General features: G+C 41.1%; 1 protein-coding gene across 1 annotated transcript; it reads right to left on the bottom strand.

Annotated features, from left to right (window-relative positions):
• Positions 1 to 810: 810 nt before the first annotated feature.
• LOC117519649 lies at positions 811 to 8629 on the bottom strand. The gene is made up of 5 exons (XM_034180922.1): positions 8484 to 8629; positions 7108 to 8405; positions 3545 to 4645; positions 2063 to 2179; positions 811 to 1941 (listed from the first exon to the last, which is right to left on the bottom strand). Exons 1-5 carry the CDS (start codon positions 8584 to 8586, stop codon positions 811 to 813), a joined length of 3750 nt encoding a protein of 1249 aa, XP_034036813.1. The 5' UTR covers positions 8587 to 8629.
• Between the last annotated feature and the right edge of the window lie 11172 nt (positions 8630 to 19801).

Raw genomic sequence — 19801 nt, 5'->3', positions numbered from 1 at the left:
AATGATTTTTCCCTGAACATTTAGAAATATGTGGCAGAACAGAGGCTGACATTTAGAACGAGTATATTCATTGTTATATTTACAACAGATAAAAAAAAAAAAGATTCTTCTGACAACGCAAACCTGATTTTTGTCTCATTCTTTCTAAATGATTGTAATTGCGTTATAGTGCTGTTGCTGACAACTCAGGACAGTTAAAATAAACTTCAATCTAAAACCTGAACATGACTGCTGAACAATCACAAATTACTGAACCTCGTAATTCCTCACACAAAATCAGTCGCAACACTTGTCAGAAATGCACAGATGAACAATCCTAGTTTGCAGTTGCACAGTTCTCAATTTTGCAGTTCTCAACTAAAGAGCTGAAACGCAGCAGCTCCCGTTGTACCTGGTGAAGAAGTCACCTTAGAGGCTTCACGGACAGAAGCGCAGAGGTTTTCTCTTTTACAATGGTAAGTATCAAATAAAACACGCTGCGCTTTAGCTGAGTATAGATGAAAACAAGGAATAACTTCTGCTTGTGGGCATGCTAGTACAAAAATATAACCTGGACATAACATATGTAATGAATCAACATCCGTCGAGGTTTCTGTCAGTACTTTTTGATCTGCTGCTGTAGGGAAGAGGTAAATTAACCTCAGGAACGTTCTCTGGAGGAGACATGCTCTTAAATGCTAAGTGGAAACACTGGGCTGAGGGAAAGCAGGTACAGTACATCAATTAAAACAAAAGTAGTATCTGGTTGTTCTGTACTGGACTGAAAACACAGAGTATCTGCATAAGCCTTTCTCTTAGTCCTACATTCAGTCACAGCATTGAGAACAGCATGAGAGAAGATGAAGCATAATCCATAGCGGGTCCAACCACATCAATCTCTTCATCTTCTTCCACTTCTTCACATCCTGAAGAATCCATCCAGTTGATACATACCACACCGGGAACAGGACTGCACCCCTCAATCACGTCGATGTATTCTTCATTTTCATCTTCATGAACATCATACGAGTGTGAGTGCAGCAAAACAAGAGGATTCATCTGACCACAATGTGCTCCTGCTGCCTCTCTGGATGGAGAGATCTGGCTGAGCTCACCTTTCATTTTCAGCAGAAAGCTGCTATCATCCCAGTTCTCGTCCACGTCAACTATCGAATCACTGCTGCTCTCAAGATCTTCATCTGTCAAATATTCATTCTGTCCCTCTTTGGGATCAATGTTTCTCTGTGAAACATCTCCTTCGTTGGTGTCTACGTCAGCGGCCTCCATGTAGATTTCCTCCTCTGTGGGACTGAAGCCACAAACACAGGTGGACACATTTGCCTCAGCTGCTGGCTGTGATATTTCATCAATGCAAATCCTCTTAACCACCGTGGCATCTGTGCTCCTCTCCTCCACTGCATCCATTTGTCTTTTTCTTGCCACCCTCATTGACCCTTTCAGCTGTTCCTGTGAGAGTACAGTCGATTCTTCACATGTTCCTTGGTTTTCCTCTGCTGTTTCTTGAGTATTCTCTTGGTCTTCATCTCCTTCTTGGTTTTTCTCTTGTTCTTCATGTATCCCCTTGTTTTGTTCTTTGTGTATTTCCTTGTTTTTCTTTTTTTCTTCATCCATTTGTTGCTTTTTCTCTTGTTCTTCATATATTTCTGTGTTTTTCTCTTGTTCTTCACGTGTCTTTTGACTTTCTTCTTGTTCTTTATGTCTTCCTTGGTTTGTCCCTTGGTTGTCTCTACTGTAGGACTCCACAGGCTGCTGCTGAATTGGGACTACTAAACTCTCCCTGACTGATAAATAAAGATGTCCATTTTGGGGGGACCTGTTACTTTTCAACTTACATTCAGTGACTTCTGTTAAGTTTTGGTTCATAGGCTGGGCAAGCTGAGTACTGGCATCTTGAGAACTGTGCACAGGTTGGCAGAGTGGTGTTTCCCTTGAATGTGGCTGCTGCAGAAATGAAATGGATGACTGAAAAACAACTGCAACAAATAAATAATAAAGACAACTACTAATAAATCTATGTACCTTATGTGTTTATTCTGAGAAAAAAAAAAAACCTCACCAGGACCTGTACTTTCTTCATCTTGGGGCTGAATGTCTTCATGTAGGATACTGGTTGCTGGTTCCTTTCAGTATCATGTGGACACGTTATTGATGAGGAACTGGTGTTTGTTTTTACAGGACTCTGTAAAACAACAAAACAACAACAAACAATTATACAGACAAATCATATGACCATTCAGCACTGATGTGAATTGAAAAAGTGATGGAAACAAGTACTTGCAGGTTCTTTTTTATCTTTTCACAGTAAAATTTATTGTATCAAAATATCTGCTGTATTCAAATATAAAAAAAAAACTTCTCAGTTAAACAAAAATTAGAGCTCTACTTGGAAACACAAAAAGTTCATCACTGTAGCACTCTTTTTTAATTGTATGATTTTTGTCGTGTTATGCTGTGTTTACACATAAGCAAGACGCGTTATGAATGCCATATTTGCGTCATTCTTGGCACATTCCTGACATTCTTAACGTGACTTAATGCATCTGAATAGGTTTCTTAATAGTGCATGTTGGTGCGTGATGTTCGTGATTTTCCGTGGAGCATGTTTTTGGCTGTCAAAAAATCTTCCACGAATGTCACGCACCACCCTCATTTCACCTCATGTCATGGAGGTCGCAACTGAGCGTGTTGATCCGTCTTGATTAGTGGTGATCCTTAATAGAGTGTGACAGTGTTCTTCTCTGACGTGCGCACAATTAAACCCTGCTGCACCACATTCAGTTTCATTGCTGCAATATGCCAAAAGAGGACAGTGACGCCAAGTTGGCTAAAAGTCTCGTTCCAATGCTCATCAGCGTGCTCCTGCAGGTGTTCCACCTGCTACTGCTTCTGTGCCTGATGTTTGGGAAAATAAGCGAGAAGAGAGCCGTGTGGAGCCACACATCTGGCTCTCAGTCTCCTCCTCCTTTCTGCGCCACTCTGTGGTACAGAGCCCAACTAAGCATGCAGTCAAAAAGTTCTTCTGCTGTGGATTTTGAGGAGCAAATTGGAGCAATGTGAATTGTTCAGCAACTGGTAGGATGAATGGGTATGTGTGTGGAGACAATTCACCTCATTCAGAACGTGACAGAACATAAGGATGCGCTGTTACACACAATAGCGCGTAACAACGTGGAACATTATTCTTGACCGTGCATAATGGTTCCTGATAATTCTCCAGCAACACGTGCCATTAATCGTAATGCGTGGTAACAAGTTGCAGCAGTTCTTGAGGACACCTGACGCCTCTGCATCAAATCATCACATTCGTGATCAGCTGCCAAGAATGTATACTTTGTGGCATTCGTAACTTGTCGTTGTTATGTGTAAACGCAGCATAAACTGTTTGAGCTGTATGAGTTCTGAAGTATTTGCACAGATTCAAGAACCACCAATACATGGCGCAGTATGCAACAATACATAAAGTTTAGCATGTATTTTATACATACGGGCTTGTTTGGATCTAACAGGTATTAATCCTGTGACAAGTTTTTAATAAAAGGGTCACCTTGACCTGATTGATGAGTACCTGTAATGTAGTAACTTGTGTGTCCTGCGCTGGCTCGTTCTTACGCTGCTTCCCTTCAGAAATCTGCTGCTGCTGCTCGTCTTTTGGATCGTTTGTGATTTTGGTTATTGGGGCCTTTAAGGACACAGGATTCTTCATGCAAGTTCTCTTTTCCTCCACTGATTTAACACAAGCTGTTTGACTGCTCTTCATCTGTTTGGCTTTTGCTTGGGTAATGGGGCTCTGTGCGGGCGCCATCTCTGGTGGCGCCTGGGTCATTGTGGCTTCTAGGCTCATGTCATCACTGTGCAGCGGCTCAGTCACTCTGGAAACTGATGCTTGTTCTGGACAGTGATCGTCACTGTGGATGAAGGGTGGGACAGCACTGACTGAGTCCACATGAGGAGAAGTTTGAGAAGGCCTGACTTCACTGTGCGTGTAGCCACAACCTGCAGGAGCCTGTGTGTGCTGAACAGAGCTTTCTGGATGAGGAGTCTGGCTTTGGCTGAGCACAGGCTGAAGCTGGCTGCCTTCTGTACCGCTCTGCCAGTGTGCCACCGCTTCTTCCTTGGCGTTGCATGCCTCAACATGTTGCTCAAAGGACTGAAGAAAGCTGTCCAGAATGTCACTGATCGGTCCCTCTCCCTGTTGCTGCTCTTCACTGTTTGCAGAGCTAAATCCAGTGCCCTCTTTTCCTCCAGTAACACCCTCAGTGGAGCAATGTTCTTGATGACTGCTGATAAGGGTAGGAGAGGAAAAAATACAACTACTGCCACCTGCTGTAGGAGGAGGATGACAACGTGGACCAGCGGCATCGAGGTTGAGACCCAACAGAACTTCTTCTAGCAGACATTCAAAAGTTTCCTGATGATTCTCATGAGGTGGAGTTGTCAGAGGAGGGAGCTGGGTGGTGTGAAGGAGGGCAGGCGCTGGAGTCCCATAGGTGGTTGGACATGACAGCATACTAACAGATGTAGATGGCAACGTCAACTGAGAATCGGAGGTATGACTGTTGTAGAATGTTATGGGAGTAAAAACAGTAGAATCTGATGCTGCTGATTTGGGTCTCCCTCGCCGACCCCTACCAACAGGACGACCTCTCTGTAATAAGGCAGCAAAGAGGCAACAGCTTAATACCAAATCTACAATATTTTCCAGACTATAAATTACACTTTTTTTTCTTTTTTTTACTTGTTTGGCTGGTCCTGCCACCTAAATTTATAATATGCCAAAAGTACCCCATTATCATCTCCGACCACAAGATGGCACCATCTACAAGTGTGACAAGCTGCTACTGTATACTTAACTGAATGAGATACTGTCTAATCCACACTCCAGAGCAGAATGTGGTGGCAGTGCACCTTTAAGTTGGATGCTAATTGCCATAAAACAAGAAGAAGAGGGGGATAACCTTTGTATTATTCTGCACTCCAACTGTTTGCCCTTTGTGGAACAGCTAGGAAGGCAACTAGGCTAAGGTAAAAGTAGGTATAATGTTTTATATATATATATATATATATATATATATATATATATATATATATATAAATCTATTTAAAAATGTATTTCCATTTAGTAAGGTAACACACTTAGCTCCTTCAAGGCATTTTTCATTTGTTCAGCGTCAACAAAAAACAGTTTACGCTTAAATTCTTTGTGCCTCATACAACATTACCTCGTTAGCTTCTGCTCACTAACACAATGTTTAAATTATATATAAATAACTAAATAATGTAAGGCTCTAATTAAATTCATTTACTTCTTACAGCATGAAGCAAGTAGTACTACATTTCAAAAATAAATGTGGCTTATTGATCCATGCACTTTATATGTTTCTTCCTCTTCATGAATCCGTTTAGGACAGATGCAACTAATACATTTTTACAAGACGTAGTCCAGGAAATATGGTATACAATTATTGTATCTTATAAGACACCTTTCTTTACATTAAAGAAAGATGACGTAAAAAAGTAAAGTATATAAAGTCTATAAAGTATAATGCTGGTAAATGCAAAAATGCTGTTGCGAAACAGAGTACATATTGAGAGATGTAAAGCTGTTAATGAGCAAATTCAAACTTTGTAACTGCTATACAGAAATACAACTGCAGTATCTTAAGTTACAAGTTGACCAAGTGTTAAGCACCTTGTAAAATGTCAGAAGAGTAAACATTTTTTTAAACAATCTTGAATAAAATATCACTTAACAAACATTATGTATGGAGAAGGTCATCATTAAAAGATGATTGAAGTGAATTCATTACCATTTCAGTTTGGGCCATTAATGATCAATCAGGCATTGTACAGAGAATAAACTAACTAAATAGAGATTGATGCTTTGATAACTGTTACCTCTACACACTGTATGTGAGGAGTATTTTGATTGTGTAAGGTATTTAAATTTTTTAAAAAGACTTTTTGTGACAATGTTCAATGTGGATATTATAATGCAGCTGTGAGGAGTCATGTGTTGCAAAAGTAATTGCCAATACAGTCTTAGTCCAGTATACCTTTGGAGTGTAGTACTGATGACATATGAACTGTAGGGGGGAAATAAACCTTGCTCAAATATGTAAAACTATTGATTTCTTTTTTTGTTAACTATATCTTCTAAAACAAACAGTTACACTTGTAATACAGTCAACATCATACAAGGAACAGTAAAAACATTGTGAACCAATAAAAACACAAGTTGGCATATACTTTGTCTAAAACAACCAAAATAAATGTTGCCCACTTACATGCTTAACGTATGCATATACCCTTGTACACATAATGTGTATTCTACACAATGTATTCTTTATGTTCATTGTCCAACAGGTGTATATAACATACACAGCTTTATTTTTCTTTTACTTCGTATCTTATTTGTAGTTTTTTACACTTAAATTTCCCCCATAAGGGCATCAACAAAATTCAATTCTTCTTATTTTATCTTCACATATACCATTTTTCAAACAATATGTGTGTTCTGTCAGAATGTCTACAGGTTCTGGTGGTGCTTTGGAAAAAACTGTTTGTGGTATCATGGCTTTTTTATGTGGAGATCCAAAACTGTGCTAAATAAAATAAAGCCACTGGTTCAACAAATAACGCCTTAAATACAGCCACAGTCTCTCCAATTACCCCCTAATTATAATAATTGGTCATTCACAAGTGTGTACATGTAAATTACATGCATTTCTGGAATCTTACATGTTATTACAGGTTGTCATTGTAAATGAGAAAGTGTTCTCAATTGACTTACCTGGTAAAACATTGAATAAATAAATAAATAAATAAAATTTACTGCAGGATTTGTCTTGGTGGATGTGAACTGTGAATTGTGATATAGTGAAGAAAAACTGAAATCAATCTACCTTGTAATTAGTATTATTTTTAAATAAGTTTATATGGAAATGTCCACAACTGTATATCCACCTCTGGACTGTGGCTAATATCGACTTTTAAAATAAATTCATCATGACGCTGTGTGTTCTCAAAGCACTGTGTGTGTGTGTGTGTGGCCTTGTGACAGGTTTTGCTCCTGCCACAAATAGGACAGTAGTGAAACAGCGCCCTCACCTGCCGCTCTGCTGTATTTGATTTCTTGCCACGACCTCTTCCTCTCTTACTTTGTAGCAGCACTTCTCCAGTGTCGCTGACCTCCCACACTTTGCTGTGTGGCCTTCTGCTCTGACAGGTCTTGGACGATGTCAGAAGATCTCTGGTTTTTAGCTGCAATTTCCTGCCAGTGGCTCCTCCCCCTTGACCTGTCCTGAGTGCCTCCGCTGTCCACCTCTGGACCCATTTTCTGTGAAACACACTCACCCCGACCTTTTGAACATCCACTGTCTGCATTAGCCCCATTCCCCTTCCTCCTCGTGGTCTCCTCGCTACCGGGTAGGCCCTCCTGGCTCTGCCAACTCCTGCTCCCCGTCTCCTCCCCGCTCGCCTGCGGCGGGAACTGTTCCCTCTATCTAGGAAATAGGTGATGAATCCTGGAATGTTGCCTTGAAACTGCTCATATGCCTCGTCCTCGTTTTCAGCTGCCACATGTCCTCCTGTTTCTAGAAGGTCTGCCCAACAATGCTGATGGTCACCAGCACACACGGACGTTTGGCTTGAACCTGCTGTAGAAACATGGCTGACCGCAAAGGACGACGGCACAGAGGCATAGGGCTGACCTAGAACAAAAGATCTGCATCCAGCTGGAGTCGATTCCCCGAGAGAAGCTGCTGGAACAGAGGGCAGAGACGGGAGTGCAGAGATTTGGTTTTCATTGTGTGCGTGAATGACAGTTACAGGGGCGCGAGGAATGTGGGTGGGACAAAAATGGAGCTCTGAGTGTCCGAAACTTTTCAAAGCAGGTATATTAAGTGTCTCAAAGGAGGCTGCTGGTTCAGTCGTGTGTGCGGTGCTTCCCTGCACCTCATCCGTCTGAGTCCATGTGTCCTTTTCACCGTTTGGCACTGTGTCTTTCCACAGAAGTGTATACCCATCCCTCACCTGTCTTCTCCATTTGCCCCGCCTACCTCCGCTCTCCTCACGCAGCAACGATTCTGTCTGCACACCAACATCTACGTAATGGCCTCCTCTTTCCCCATTTTGGACTTGATACCCCCTTTCTGAGACTTCCACGAGGCCATGGATGCCCAGCTTGGCTGCAGCAGAAATTGCCTCTTGCCTTTCCTCCTCCCCCTCTCCCGCCATCTCCCCAGAGTACAGCAGCCTCATCATGTGCAGCAGGGTGCAGGCACCAAAAGCCCGAAACTCCACCACACGACTCTGTCCAGCTGGGGGCGCTGGTGTAGAGGATATAACGGAGGAAAACTGGGAGCTGAATGCTGACAGAATGCAGCTATGTGCTGGCACAGACACACCTGGAGCAGAGGAGAAACATCAGTAGGTGCTTCTCAGAACAAGTAAAAGTATAAATGTGCTGCCTTCTGCATCTTTACCTTCTGACTTGAGCAGAGTGTCACAGAACTGGCTGCGCTGTTGCTGTTTCTGCAGCTCAGTGACGAGGTGGGCTTCAAACCCAGGTCTTTGGTAGCACCACATCTCTCCATCCACTGCCAATGGTTAGCAGTGAGAAGCAGAGAAAGAGTGAAGGAACACAATGATTGCTGATCTGATACTGCATCTCTTAATAAAGCTTTTTGGGTGCACTTTGAGCAGTGAAAATAATGTGGCTCCATTGTTGAAATCAAACTGCAAGGAGACGTTTGTGAGCTTGTCAAAATACGTAGCGCAGTCGATAGGAATGGAAGTCCAAGAAGAAACCGCATGGACATGTGGAAGAACTCTAAATAAGTGTACATAATGGTTATTTAATGTGTTATATGCAAATGTTATAAGATAATCCTTTAATAGTCCCACGACGGGGAAATTTACAGTGTTACAGCAACACAGGGACAGTTACAGAACAACAGTGCAATTATATACTGTTTCTCGTGGTAAACTTGTTAAAGTTGTGTTGATTAATAATTGTGTTAAAAAGCAAAGTGCCACTTGGCACCATAATTGTGAACTATATCCAAGACAATGATATGAGCTTGTTTACAAGGTCAACTCATGCTGTTCACCACTGTTTGGTACTGCTTATTGTTGTAGATGTGTGATATGCAAAAGTCTAGTCTGCAATTATAAGATGCACCTGTATTTTTTCTGATACATTTTTGAGAAAAATTTGGGTCAATATGGTACTTTGTTCAGTGCTTGCATGGACTGGTTATTAGGAAAAGGTGTGGAGTCTAGAAACTTGGGTGCCTTTGCTGGTGAGGAAGGCTTCACTGATTGCAGTGAGGAGTGACTGCCTGGGTTTGGTTTCCTGAGGCATAATCACACTAAGCCCAAATGACTGAAGTCACTTTCTCTGAAGTCAATTTCTATCATGTAGCTTCGGTCTGCTTCACTTTATTATTATTTGGCTCTTTGAGCCCAAAGCAAAGACGGTGGTGTAGCCCCCTCTCATACAATCACACAACAAACATGTTGTTGTGGGTTGGCTTAGTCTCTGCTGCTGGTCTCTGTCTCTCTTCCCTTCTGCACAGGTGGCGCGCCTCAAGCTGATCGACACACCTGCCGCTCATCTCAGCACCTGTACTTAAACCCCGGCTCTTCACATCATTATCATCAGAAACTCAGTGATCCTCTCACGGTAACCGGGCCTCTCTGTCTACTCAGAGTTTATTCGTGCCTACGCAGCTATTTTCCGAGCTCCCATGCTCAGTAGTTTGTGTGCTGCTAATTTTCCTGCAGCTTTTTCTGGGCTTCCATGCTCAGCCCCTTTTTGTCTGACATTCCAGCTGTCAATACGCTCTGTGTGATTTTATTTCAGCTAGAGACTGTAGTGGTCATAGCGCCCCTATTACTACCTTTGCACCACCCCCAGGACTAAACCAAACCAACTTTTTTAGGTTCCTTAGATGACCCCAAAACACAATTAGGATGTTCCCAAAAATAAAAACTGGCCTCAAACAACATGTAAACAACTTAAATATCAGAGATTCAATGGGAAGACCATTGCAGGTCACAGCAAACTCATTTGTGCTTAAACTAACTTCATTCATGTGTTTAAGATTCAAAATGCTGTCCAAAATGGCCACCAATAGACCCTTATCACTGAATCTCTGTGTTATTTAAGTTGTTTATATGTTGTTTAAAGGTGTTTTAGTGGAAAAACCCTATTTTGGCAGCCATCTCGGATAACTGGCTTGAGGCCAGTTTTTATTTGTAGGAACATCCTGATTGTGTTTTGGGGTCATCTAAGGCAGTGTTTTTCAACCTTTTTTGAGTCGCGGCACCCTTTTTATATTTACAAAATCCTGTGGCACACCACCAACTAAAATAATATTATAATTCTATTACCTCTGGTTTTGTGCAAAACCCAAATATCGCAATAGAAAATCGATACAGAAAACATCGCATTTCGAAAATCCTCAAGCATTTTGCGCTCTGATCTCAAGTAGGGCTGTCACGATTAGAAATTTCTGGAGACGATTAATTGTCAGACAAATAATTGCGATTGACGAATATATTGTCTATTTTTTTTCTTTTTTTCTCTTCTTTATATTCTACTATTGTATGTAGTATAATTACACAACTGTGGAAGAACGTTTGGCTTCTGCGAGTGGAGAAACTGGGAATGGTGCAACATTTTTATTTTTATCTTCATTTTACATACAGTCCCAACTTTTTCCGATTTGTGGTTGTTTCTGTTGCATTTCTGAAACTGTTTCTCCTCATCAGTCACGTTTTGTGCTTAAACACTGCATTAAGCTCAAGATTGAACAAATAAATACCTTTGGAAAATAACAGCTGTTAAAGTTCAGAGTTCTCACCTGCTTTTTGTGATCTGTGCGTCTGAACATTTTTTTTGTGTATCTCAGTTCATTCATATATTCTCATTTTTTAAGTATGTTTTTAAAGATATTTGACCGTTTATTTCATCTCATGATCTCATAAATTCAGCATACGACGCGCACATGGTGTGAACAGGACGGTAACGGCAGAATCACACCTTTAGAGAAAGTTCAGAGAGAAGTAAAAGCTTCACGTTTTCGTTTTGTTAACATGTTCACTCCATTTAAAATCCTCTCTCTGCTCCGTGCTCGCTGCGCACTGAACGTGTCGCGCCTGCATTCAGGAATCTCCCTCACCCCACCCCCTCCCCTCCCTGACCCAGCCCCTCCCTCACAGTCTGCAGCCTGTTAACTCCGCGCGCGTGCACACACAGGCACAGACACACACACCGACAGCTCCGCATTTTAGACGGCTTTTGAAGGAGACGGTACTGTTTTAATCGGCCGTCAGCCTCCTTGTTATTGTCCCGCCTTAAGACGAGAGCGAGGCTGCAGCACAATGACGTCAGATTCTGAGTCGTTTTATGCTTTGTGGATAAAATAAATAATTCACGGTAATCGCGAATATGAAAAATACCCACGGCACCCCTGACGATCGATCACGGCACCCTAGGGTGCCGCGGCACCCCGGTTGAGAATCACTGATCTAAGGAACCTAAAAAAGTTGGTTTGCACTCAGGAACTCTTACTGGGTTTGTGTGCTCTGCACACCACTCACCTGTTTGTCTCCTCCAGATCTCACGTCGACAGCTTGCAGGCGGCCACCTGGCTCCCGGAACCACATCTCCACCATTGCACCTCCTGGTTCTCAGCATCCACTCATCTCTCTGGTTCCAACACCAGTTTGGCTGCGGTTCCCTGGTTCCACCACTGTGCGGGCCGTGTTTCTCCGGGCCTCTTCCATATCCATACTCTTCAATGTGTTGCACATTTGTGTGTCAAATTAATCGGTTTGGGTTTGGAATTCATTCCACTCTCTTTTCTGCTCCCTGCGTTTGGGTTCACCGTTCCACTCCAGTCCTAACCGTAACACTTGTCCCATCCCACTGACTGTGAATTTTATTTTTTTTTACCTGCATGCAGAGCCATAGTCTTCATTGTGCGTGTGACAAAGCAAGTGATCCAAAGATGCAAAAGGTGTTTTCCAAATGTGTCTTTCCACACGTCTATGCTTGACATAACTAGCAGAATCTAAAAACTCCTTTATCACAGGATATTAGTGACACTTGTGTTCACTGGGAATTAATATAAGCTGAGGTAGTTTCTATGGTTAATTTTACAGAAGGTAAAAGGCACCAGAATATTTACTGGCATGGATACGTACAGTCAGCAAAAATGACTGAAATAGTGTATTCGGACATGATAAAAATGACCGAGGAACTGGTAATAATTACTTCACTCCACCTCCCCATATACCTGTCCCATTTGAATAAATTATGCAATAAGGGATTCATCAGTTAATCATACTGCAGACATGACAAAATACAGTGGCTTGCAAAAGTATTCAGCCCCTTGGTATTTCATGCATTTTAATTTGAGGAGGATTTTATTAAAAAGAAGACCTGAAAATTCAGCTACAATTTGCCAGAAGGTACATCTGATATGTAAGCCTAGATTTGATGTTTTGGTGAAAGAAAACCCTCCTCTGTCCCACTTCATCATGAAGCTGTATAACTGGGGATACAAAATGCAAACATGCACTATGCACAATTTCTCCAATCACAGCAACAGAAGCCTGTAACTTCTTCCAGGTTGACTGGGTGTCTTGGTGGCTTTCCTCACTCTTCTCCTTCTTGCACAGTCACTCAGTTTCTGAGAACTGTCTACTCCACACATATTTACCACAGCGTGCCATACTGTATTTCTTCATAACGGTTGTAAATAAATTTCAAGACATATTCAGTGACTTGGAAATGTTCATGTATCCATCCCCTGACTTGTCTGAAGAAAACTGGCAATTAAACTGATTATTTACAGGTATTATACCAAAAGGGCTGATTACTTATGCAACCCATCATCTTGGCTTTTATATTTTTACTTAATTTATATCAAGTTGTAGAGATTTACTTTCAGTTTGAGCCTAAGGAAGATAATTTTTGAAATTTTTATATTGAGAAGCCTGGTTTACCTTTTGTATCTGAAATGCCATAAACAAATTAAAATGTGTGAAATACCAGGGGGCTGAATACTTTTGCAAGCCACTGTATTTATGAAAGCAGGAGATGAGGAAATATTTGTGTTCATCAGTGAGGAGATAAACAAACCCCTTTTTTAACACAAATATTGAATGACTTTAAGACTGTATAAATATCAAGAATCACTCTTAAATTGAACAGTCATGTCAGTGATGCGACATCAGTGATCCATACTCAGGAGTTGTTTGTAATCACACTACACATGACCTGAGTCCAGCTGGAACATGCTTCAAAACACCTCAAAAAGTCGTGCCAGAAAAAGGACCAGCCACACCCATGACCCAGAGCACTCACACTAGTCCAACATACTGGACTTTGGAGGCACAGTCCAGAGTGCCAAGTATGAGTGCACCCTAAGATGCAAGCTTTCAATCCAGGTACAGAATGGGAAACAACCTGCTCTACACACCAAAGTGTGGCCTGCTGATACTTGAGAGTGAGTTGGGCCCTCCTCTGGTTTTTGTCTTGCCCCCTGTTGTTCAGGGCTACCACAGCGGATGATGCCGAGGTCCACATTGGGATTTCACACAAATTTATTACAAGATGGCCTTCCTGACATCTCCAGTTCAACATGAAGAAACACACACAGCAGTCTTCTCAAGTGGTCTCCCAGCCAAGTACTAATCAGGACCTACTCTGCTTCACTTCCGAGAGCTGAAGGGTATTAAGCGTGCATAGCAGACTGGCTCCTTGGTCCCACTTCAGTATGGAATGCTACATACGAGGTGCATTTAAAAGGTATTAAAACCTTTGGGTTCAAAACATACAATTACTCATCTGGGGGTCTGAAATCCTAATCCCCTTTGAAGTAGTCTCCTTGCAACTGCACACACTTCTCCCAGTGGTTCTGCCATTGTTGGAAGCATTTCTGAAGGGCTGTGGCATTCCGCATGATGTCATCATTGAGCCTCTTTTCGTGTTGTTCTGATTAGTGCAGCGGATAAGAATATTTAGCGGGGAATCCTGCAAATGGCGATAAAAGCATCAAATTTGGCAGAAATACTCCTCAGACAATCCTCTTTTGAAAAAACGATTGGCCACTTGAATTTTCAATCAGTGATCAGGTAGGGGAAAATTGAAGAATTACACAGGTCAAAATTAAAAGATGCTCCAATCATATTGAAAAATAGTCCACATTATTTGCTTGATCATAAAGATTCCAAAATGGTATAGTTTGGACTATCTGTGACTGAATTCTATGGAGTTACGGGATAAAAACAGCAAGAATAGTGACAAAGGTCAGTGTCATTTTGTACAGGGGTCAAAAGTTAAAGTTGCTCCAATCTTGGTAAAAAGTGATGCAAATTACTAGTTAACACGGTTTTACTTACTTATCACATTACGGAGTAACATATGTCACGTCATAGAATCCAATAGACGAATACCTTGTTTGACCTTTACTTTGGAGACCAAACATTCAACACTGCCAAAATTATTCCATTTATTAATCCTATTAGCTCAACCAATAATTTGCATCAATTTTTACCTAAATTGGAGCAACTTTAACTTTGGACCTCTGTACAAAATGACACTGACCTTTGTCACCATTGTTGCTGTTTTTATCCCGTAACTCCATAGAATTCAGTCACAGATAGTCCAAACTATACCTTTTTGGAATATTTATGATCAGGCAAATAATGTGGAATATCTTTCAATATGATTGGACCATCTTTTAATTTTGACCTCTGTGTAATTCTTCAATTGACCCCTACCTGACCACTGATTAAAAAATCAAGTGGCCAATCGTTTTTTTCAAAAGAGGAGTGTCTAAGGAGTATTTTCTGCCGAATTTTATGCTTTTATCACCATTTGCATGATTATTTCACTTATCTGCTGCACTACATCTTGAGGAACAGCCAAACATCAGAGGCCGCCATGTCAGGAGAGCAGGGAGCCAAACAAATCACCAGAGTGTTGTGGTTGGCCAGGAAAGCCCAAATCAGCTGAGCAGAATGGGCGGGTGCATTGTCATGATGGAGCTGCCAACTTTTCACCCACAGATCTGGTCGTTTGCAGTCCACAACATCATGAAGGCGATGCAGGACCTCCTGATAATACGCTTTATTAATATTTTGGCCTTCTTATGTGTACTCATGATGCACTACCCCATGCAAGTCAAAGAAAACTGTCAACAGGACTTTGACACTGCTGCGCACCTGCCGTGCTTTATTTAGCCTGCGTGATGTTGGATGCTTTCATTGCGATGACTGAAACTTGGTTTGCAAGTCATACCCGAAAATCTATGTCTTATCACCAGTGATGATGGTGTTCAGGAAGACAGAGTCACAGTTTGTCCATCATGTCCTGTGTGACTTCCACATGCAGTTGCTTCTGCACCACTGTTGGTAGCTTTGGCATTAATTTTTCCTCTCTGCTTGAGGTCCTGCTCCATCCAGAAGTGGGAGTGAGTGTCTTCTTCTGCAAGCCTCCCCTCCTGTACACCAGCATGTACTCCCCAAAAGTTCCTGTATATTTGTATTGTCAACTGTGCTGGTAGCATGCAGGGGTGGTGGCCAAGTGGTTAATGCGCAGAAGGGTCCGGGTTCAAATCCCACCCCTGCCACATTTCTCCATGTAATGTGGAGTTGCGTCAGGAAAGGCATCCGGCGTAAAACCTGTGCCAATTCAACATGCAGATCCACCTTGGATTTGCTGTGGCGACCCCGAGTGCAAACAAGGGAGCAGCCGAAGGGACTTAATAACTGTGTTGGTAGCATGGCCCAAGCAAAGGGTCACCCCTTTGGGGCTGGTCTGCTTGAGATTTCTTCCTCAAATCATCAGAGGGAGTTTTTCCTTACCACTGTCACCTGTGTGCTTGCTCTAGGGGTTAGTAAGGTTAGACCTTTTTTTTTTCTGACACTCTCTATATGCCCAAATCCTCCATCAAAACAGAATGTGCCAAACCGCGTCCACAAGTTCATGGATGGTAACACAACAGTCACCTTTGACCAAAGTCTGTATTCTGTCAATCACTTGGTCATTGTGGCTTGTGGACAGCCTACCAGAACGTGCTTGCAGAATCATCACCAAACGCCTGCTGAATGTTGTGAACGGTTTCCGCTAGTGAATGGTGAATGGTATCACCAAGCTTTTGGCAAAATTTGATGCAATACGTTTGCTCAAGTTGTTCAGTCATGTCATAACAAATGAGAATCCAACAGGAGTTCAATACACGTGTTGACTCTAAGGCTGGTGCGACTGATGCGCTCTGCAGGTGGGAAAAACTTCATGCATGCACAGGAAGGTTCCCAGTACCTCCCCACCAAACATCTCACATACTAATTTGTTTCCATGGCATATATTAAGGTCCGATACCTTTTGAAAGCACCTCATATTACGATCATGTATTACCTCACATAATGATTTCTGACGTTTCTCTTCATCTTTTCTCAATTCTACATGTGGTTGATGCATCAGATCACCCCATACAGCCCAGACCTACACCTCCTCCACTTCAGCTACGTTTACATGCCGTTAATATATGGATAAGGTCAATATTCTGGTTTCTGAATCATTAGGAATAACCCGTTTACATGCTTTTAAGCAGACAGAGTTACTCCTGTATACATGGTCATTGGTATCATTTGGAATAATCCCCATCGTCTTCCACCGGTGCTTGATCTGATCTGGCGTTCGTACTTTCTACCGTCAATAAAAGACATTATATTCATGTCTTTCACAAGACTAATGAAGTACTTGGTTTCCTGCTTGCTCCAAAAGTGTGGTGCATTGCTACCGCATCTGGATTTCCCCATGCTTGTTTACCTCTGCTTCTGTGGTGTCCGCTGGGTTGCGCGCGCTGCACACAAGTAGTTGCTGTACTCAGAAGACCAAGATTCCTTGCGGATAGGACATGCTCAAAACACAAAATAATGTGCCTTTCTATGGGGATATTCTGATGCGCGTTTATATGACCTGATATTCGGGTTAGAAAAGGAGTAACCCAGGGATCATATTTGGGTTTTTAAAAACCGGAATATGAGCATATTCTGTATTTTGCGGGTGTTTACATGGCTGTGAACAACCGGGTTATTGCTATTATCATATACCTATAAATGATACACCAATACGATTGGATAAAACACTAAAGAACAAATAGCAATACACCCTTTTCGTGGACGGGTAATATTTTTCATACCACCCGAGTAATCAGCCAATCCGGACAGCGGAGCGGCGCCACGACGAAGAGGCGCGGTCAGAGGAACTGTGAAATACTGGTGAGTCACTATTAATAATTTCTTACGTGTCCAACCTCGTAGGTTGATCGTTAAAATTAAATTTGTTAGTTCTAAAAGCCATCATAATTATTTATAGGAAAACATTCTATTTTTTTCTACTAAGGTTTGAGCTTTGAGTGTTTACACAGGAGAGAAAAGTGAGAAAATGTTAATGCCTGTTTGAGAAAAGTGTATAAAGTGTGTAGTGAGGGGTTTTACAGCCTTAAAACATCTAGAATAATTGTAAAAAATAACGCTGACTACTTCGCGGATTTCGTCTATCGTGCGTTATTTTTAGAATGTAACTCCCGCGATAAACAAGGGATCACTGTATATGATAAAATCGTTATCAAGTTGTTCACCAATGAATATGGCTTTTTATACACTTTGGAAAACCATACAACATTTATCATTTATAGGTATTTGATAAAATCGTTAACCTGATAACGTGATAACTGATGATATTCCGGTTATGAAAGGGTTATTGGCTGCATGTAAACGTAGTGTTTTCTTTCCTTCATGCTTACAGTTTGTCATTTTGCAATCTTTGCAGGTTTGTAACTCCACACATCTATTTATGCATCATGTCTGCCAGAACCAACTTCTTCTGCACTCCCTTCACCGCCTGCTCTCGACATTATCTTTTAACACTTGCATTGAATCCTATTTTTCTGTACTCCATATCATATTTGTCATATATTTTACATATTTTCTATGCAATTCTATGTTGTGTGAGGGGAAAAAATAAAATTAAAAAATGCTTCAGAAAAACTTGGCTTTTCCTTCACTTTTAGAAAATGAACTGACATACATACTTCACATAATGTAATTTCCGAATGACTCTTTTTCTATTTGCATAATTACACAACACAGTTTATCTTTATTTTTAAAGGAGTTCGAGCTGCTGACACACCTGCAGATTAGCATCTCTGCTCGCGGCTAGCCGACTAGCTGCGTCACATCCAGTGTACGGAGGAGTTCAAAGTAATCATAACGAAACAGCTGTTTAGTTAGGATGTCAGGACTCCAACATCACCGGCTCTAAGAGTTAAACTCCACACTTTGTATTGTTTTCGATCTGCTGATGCGCAACAAAACGCCAGCACATGAGAAGACACGCATCGTGTGAAAACTCACCGTTTATGATCACAAAATTCTTCAACACTTCAGAAAAAACAATTCCGTTTATAAAACTAAATTTAAAACATGTATTTTAAAAGTAACCAACAGATTCTGCTTAGTTTTTTTTTTCCGAATGGAAGATGTGAGGCCATTAAATAAAAGCGCTAAATTAAGGCAACGCAAACGTCAAATTATGTGCCTGCCACCAGGAGGCAGTATAGTCAACAAAGTGAAGAACACAAAAACACAAACAAAAAACAAAAACGCTTAGAAATATTTCAGGGACTTTCCTTGAAAAATGTCATTTCTGTTTGTTTCATGTGTGTGTGTGTATACACACAGTACAGGTAATAAATACACTGTAATAAATGCTTACCAACTTTTTTCTATGTAGTATTTTTTTTTATATAGAATGTTTGTCTTGCATCAGCTCTGTGGTTTTATTTATTTGCGGGAATATGCTCCAGTTAGTGCAGAGGATAACTGAAAAAATGCTTCAAATGGTGATGCAAGCACCAGATTTGGCACACATACTCCTTAGACGTTACTCTTTTAAAAATGCAGAGTGGCCACATGAACTTTCAATAGGCGGCCAAGAAGGGGTCAATTGAAGAATTACACAGGGGTCAAAATTTAAAAATGCTCCAACCATATTGAAAGGTATTCCATAATATTTGTCTGATCATAAAGATTCCAAAAAGGTATAGTTTGGACTATCTGTGAATGAATGTTATAGAGTTATGGGGTTAAAAACAGCAAAAACACTGAGAAAGGTCAATTTCAGTTTGTACAGGGGTCAAAAGTTAAAGTTGCTCCAATTGTGGTAAAAAGTGATGCAAATTATTAGTTGAGTGAATATGGTTTTAAAAAGGAATAGTTTGCATCATGTATCATGCTTAGTTATCATGTTACAGGGTAGCATATGTCACATGTCATAGAATCCAATGGATATCAACACTGTTTAACCTTTACTTTGGAGACCAAGCAAAGTAAAGGTTAAACAGTCAAAACTATTCCATATATTAATCCTATTAGCTCAACTAGTAATTTGCACCACTTTTTACCAAAACTGGAGCAACTTTAACTTTTGACCCCTGTACAAATTTCTCTGTGTTTTTGCTGTTTTTACCCCATAACTCCATAACATTCAGTCACAGATAGTCCAAACTATACCTTTTCAGAATCTTTATGATCAGACAAATAATATGGAATACCTTTCAATATGATTGGAGCATTTTTAAATTTTGACCCCTGTGCAATTCTTCAATTGTCCCCTTCTTGGCCGCCTATTGAAAGTTCTTGTGGCCACTTGGCATTTTTAAAAGAGTAATGTCTAAGGAGTATGTGTGCCAAATTTGATGCTTGCATCACCATTTGA

Source organism: Thalassophryne amazonica, chromosome 11 (assembly GCF_902500255.1).
Source record: "Thalassophryne amazonica chromosome 11, fThaAma1.1, whole genome shotgun sequence".
NCBI classification, from domain to species: domain Eukaryota; kingdom Metazoa; phylum Chordata; class Actinopteri; order Batrachoidiformes; family Batrachoididae; genus Thalassophryne; species Thalassophryne amazonica.
Note: the sequence above shows the minus strand (reverse complement) of the source record. Positions and strands in the feature narration are given on the sequence as shown.

Excerpts from the sequence above, each read along its gene's own strand:
- LOC117519649 (XM_034180922.1), bottom strand. The coding sequence starts at position 8,586 with ATGTGGTGCTACCAAAGACCTGGGTTTGAAGCCCACCTCGTCACTGAG. Across the intron at positions 2,180-3,544 it reads TACTCATCAATCAGGTCAAG|AGTCCTGTAAAAACAAACAC; the intron begins GTGACCCTTTTA and ends GTTGTTTTACAG. Across the intron at positions 1,942-2,062 it reads CCAAGATGAAGAAAGTACAG|CAGCCACATTCAAGGGAAAC; the intron begins GTCCTGGTGAGG and ends TCATTTCTGCAG.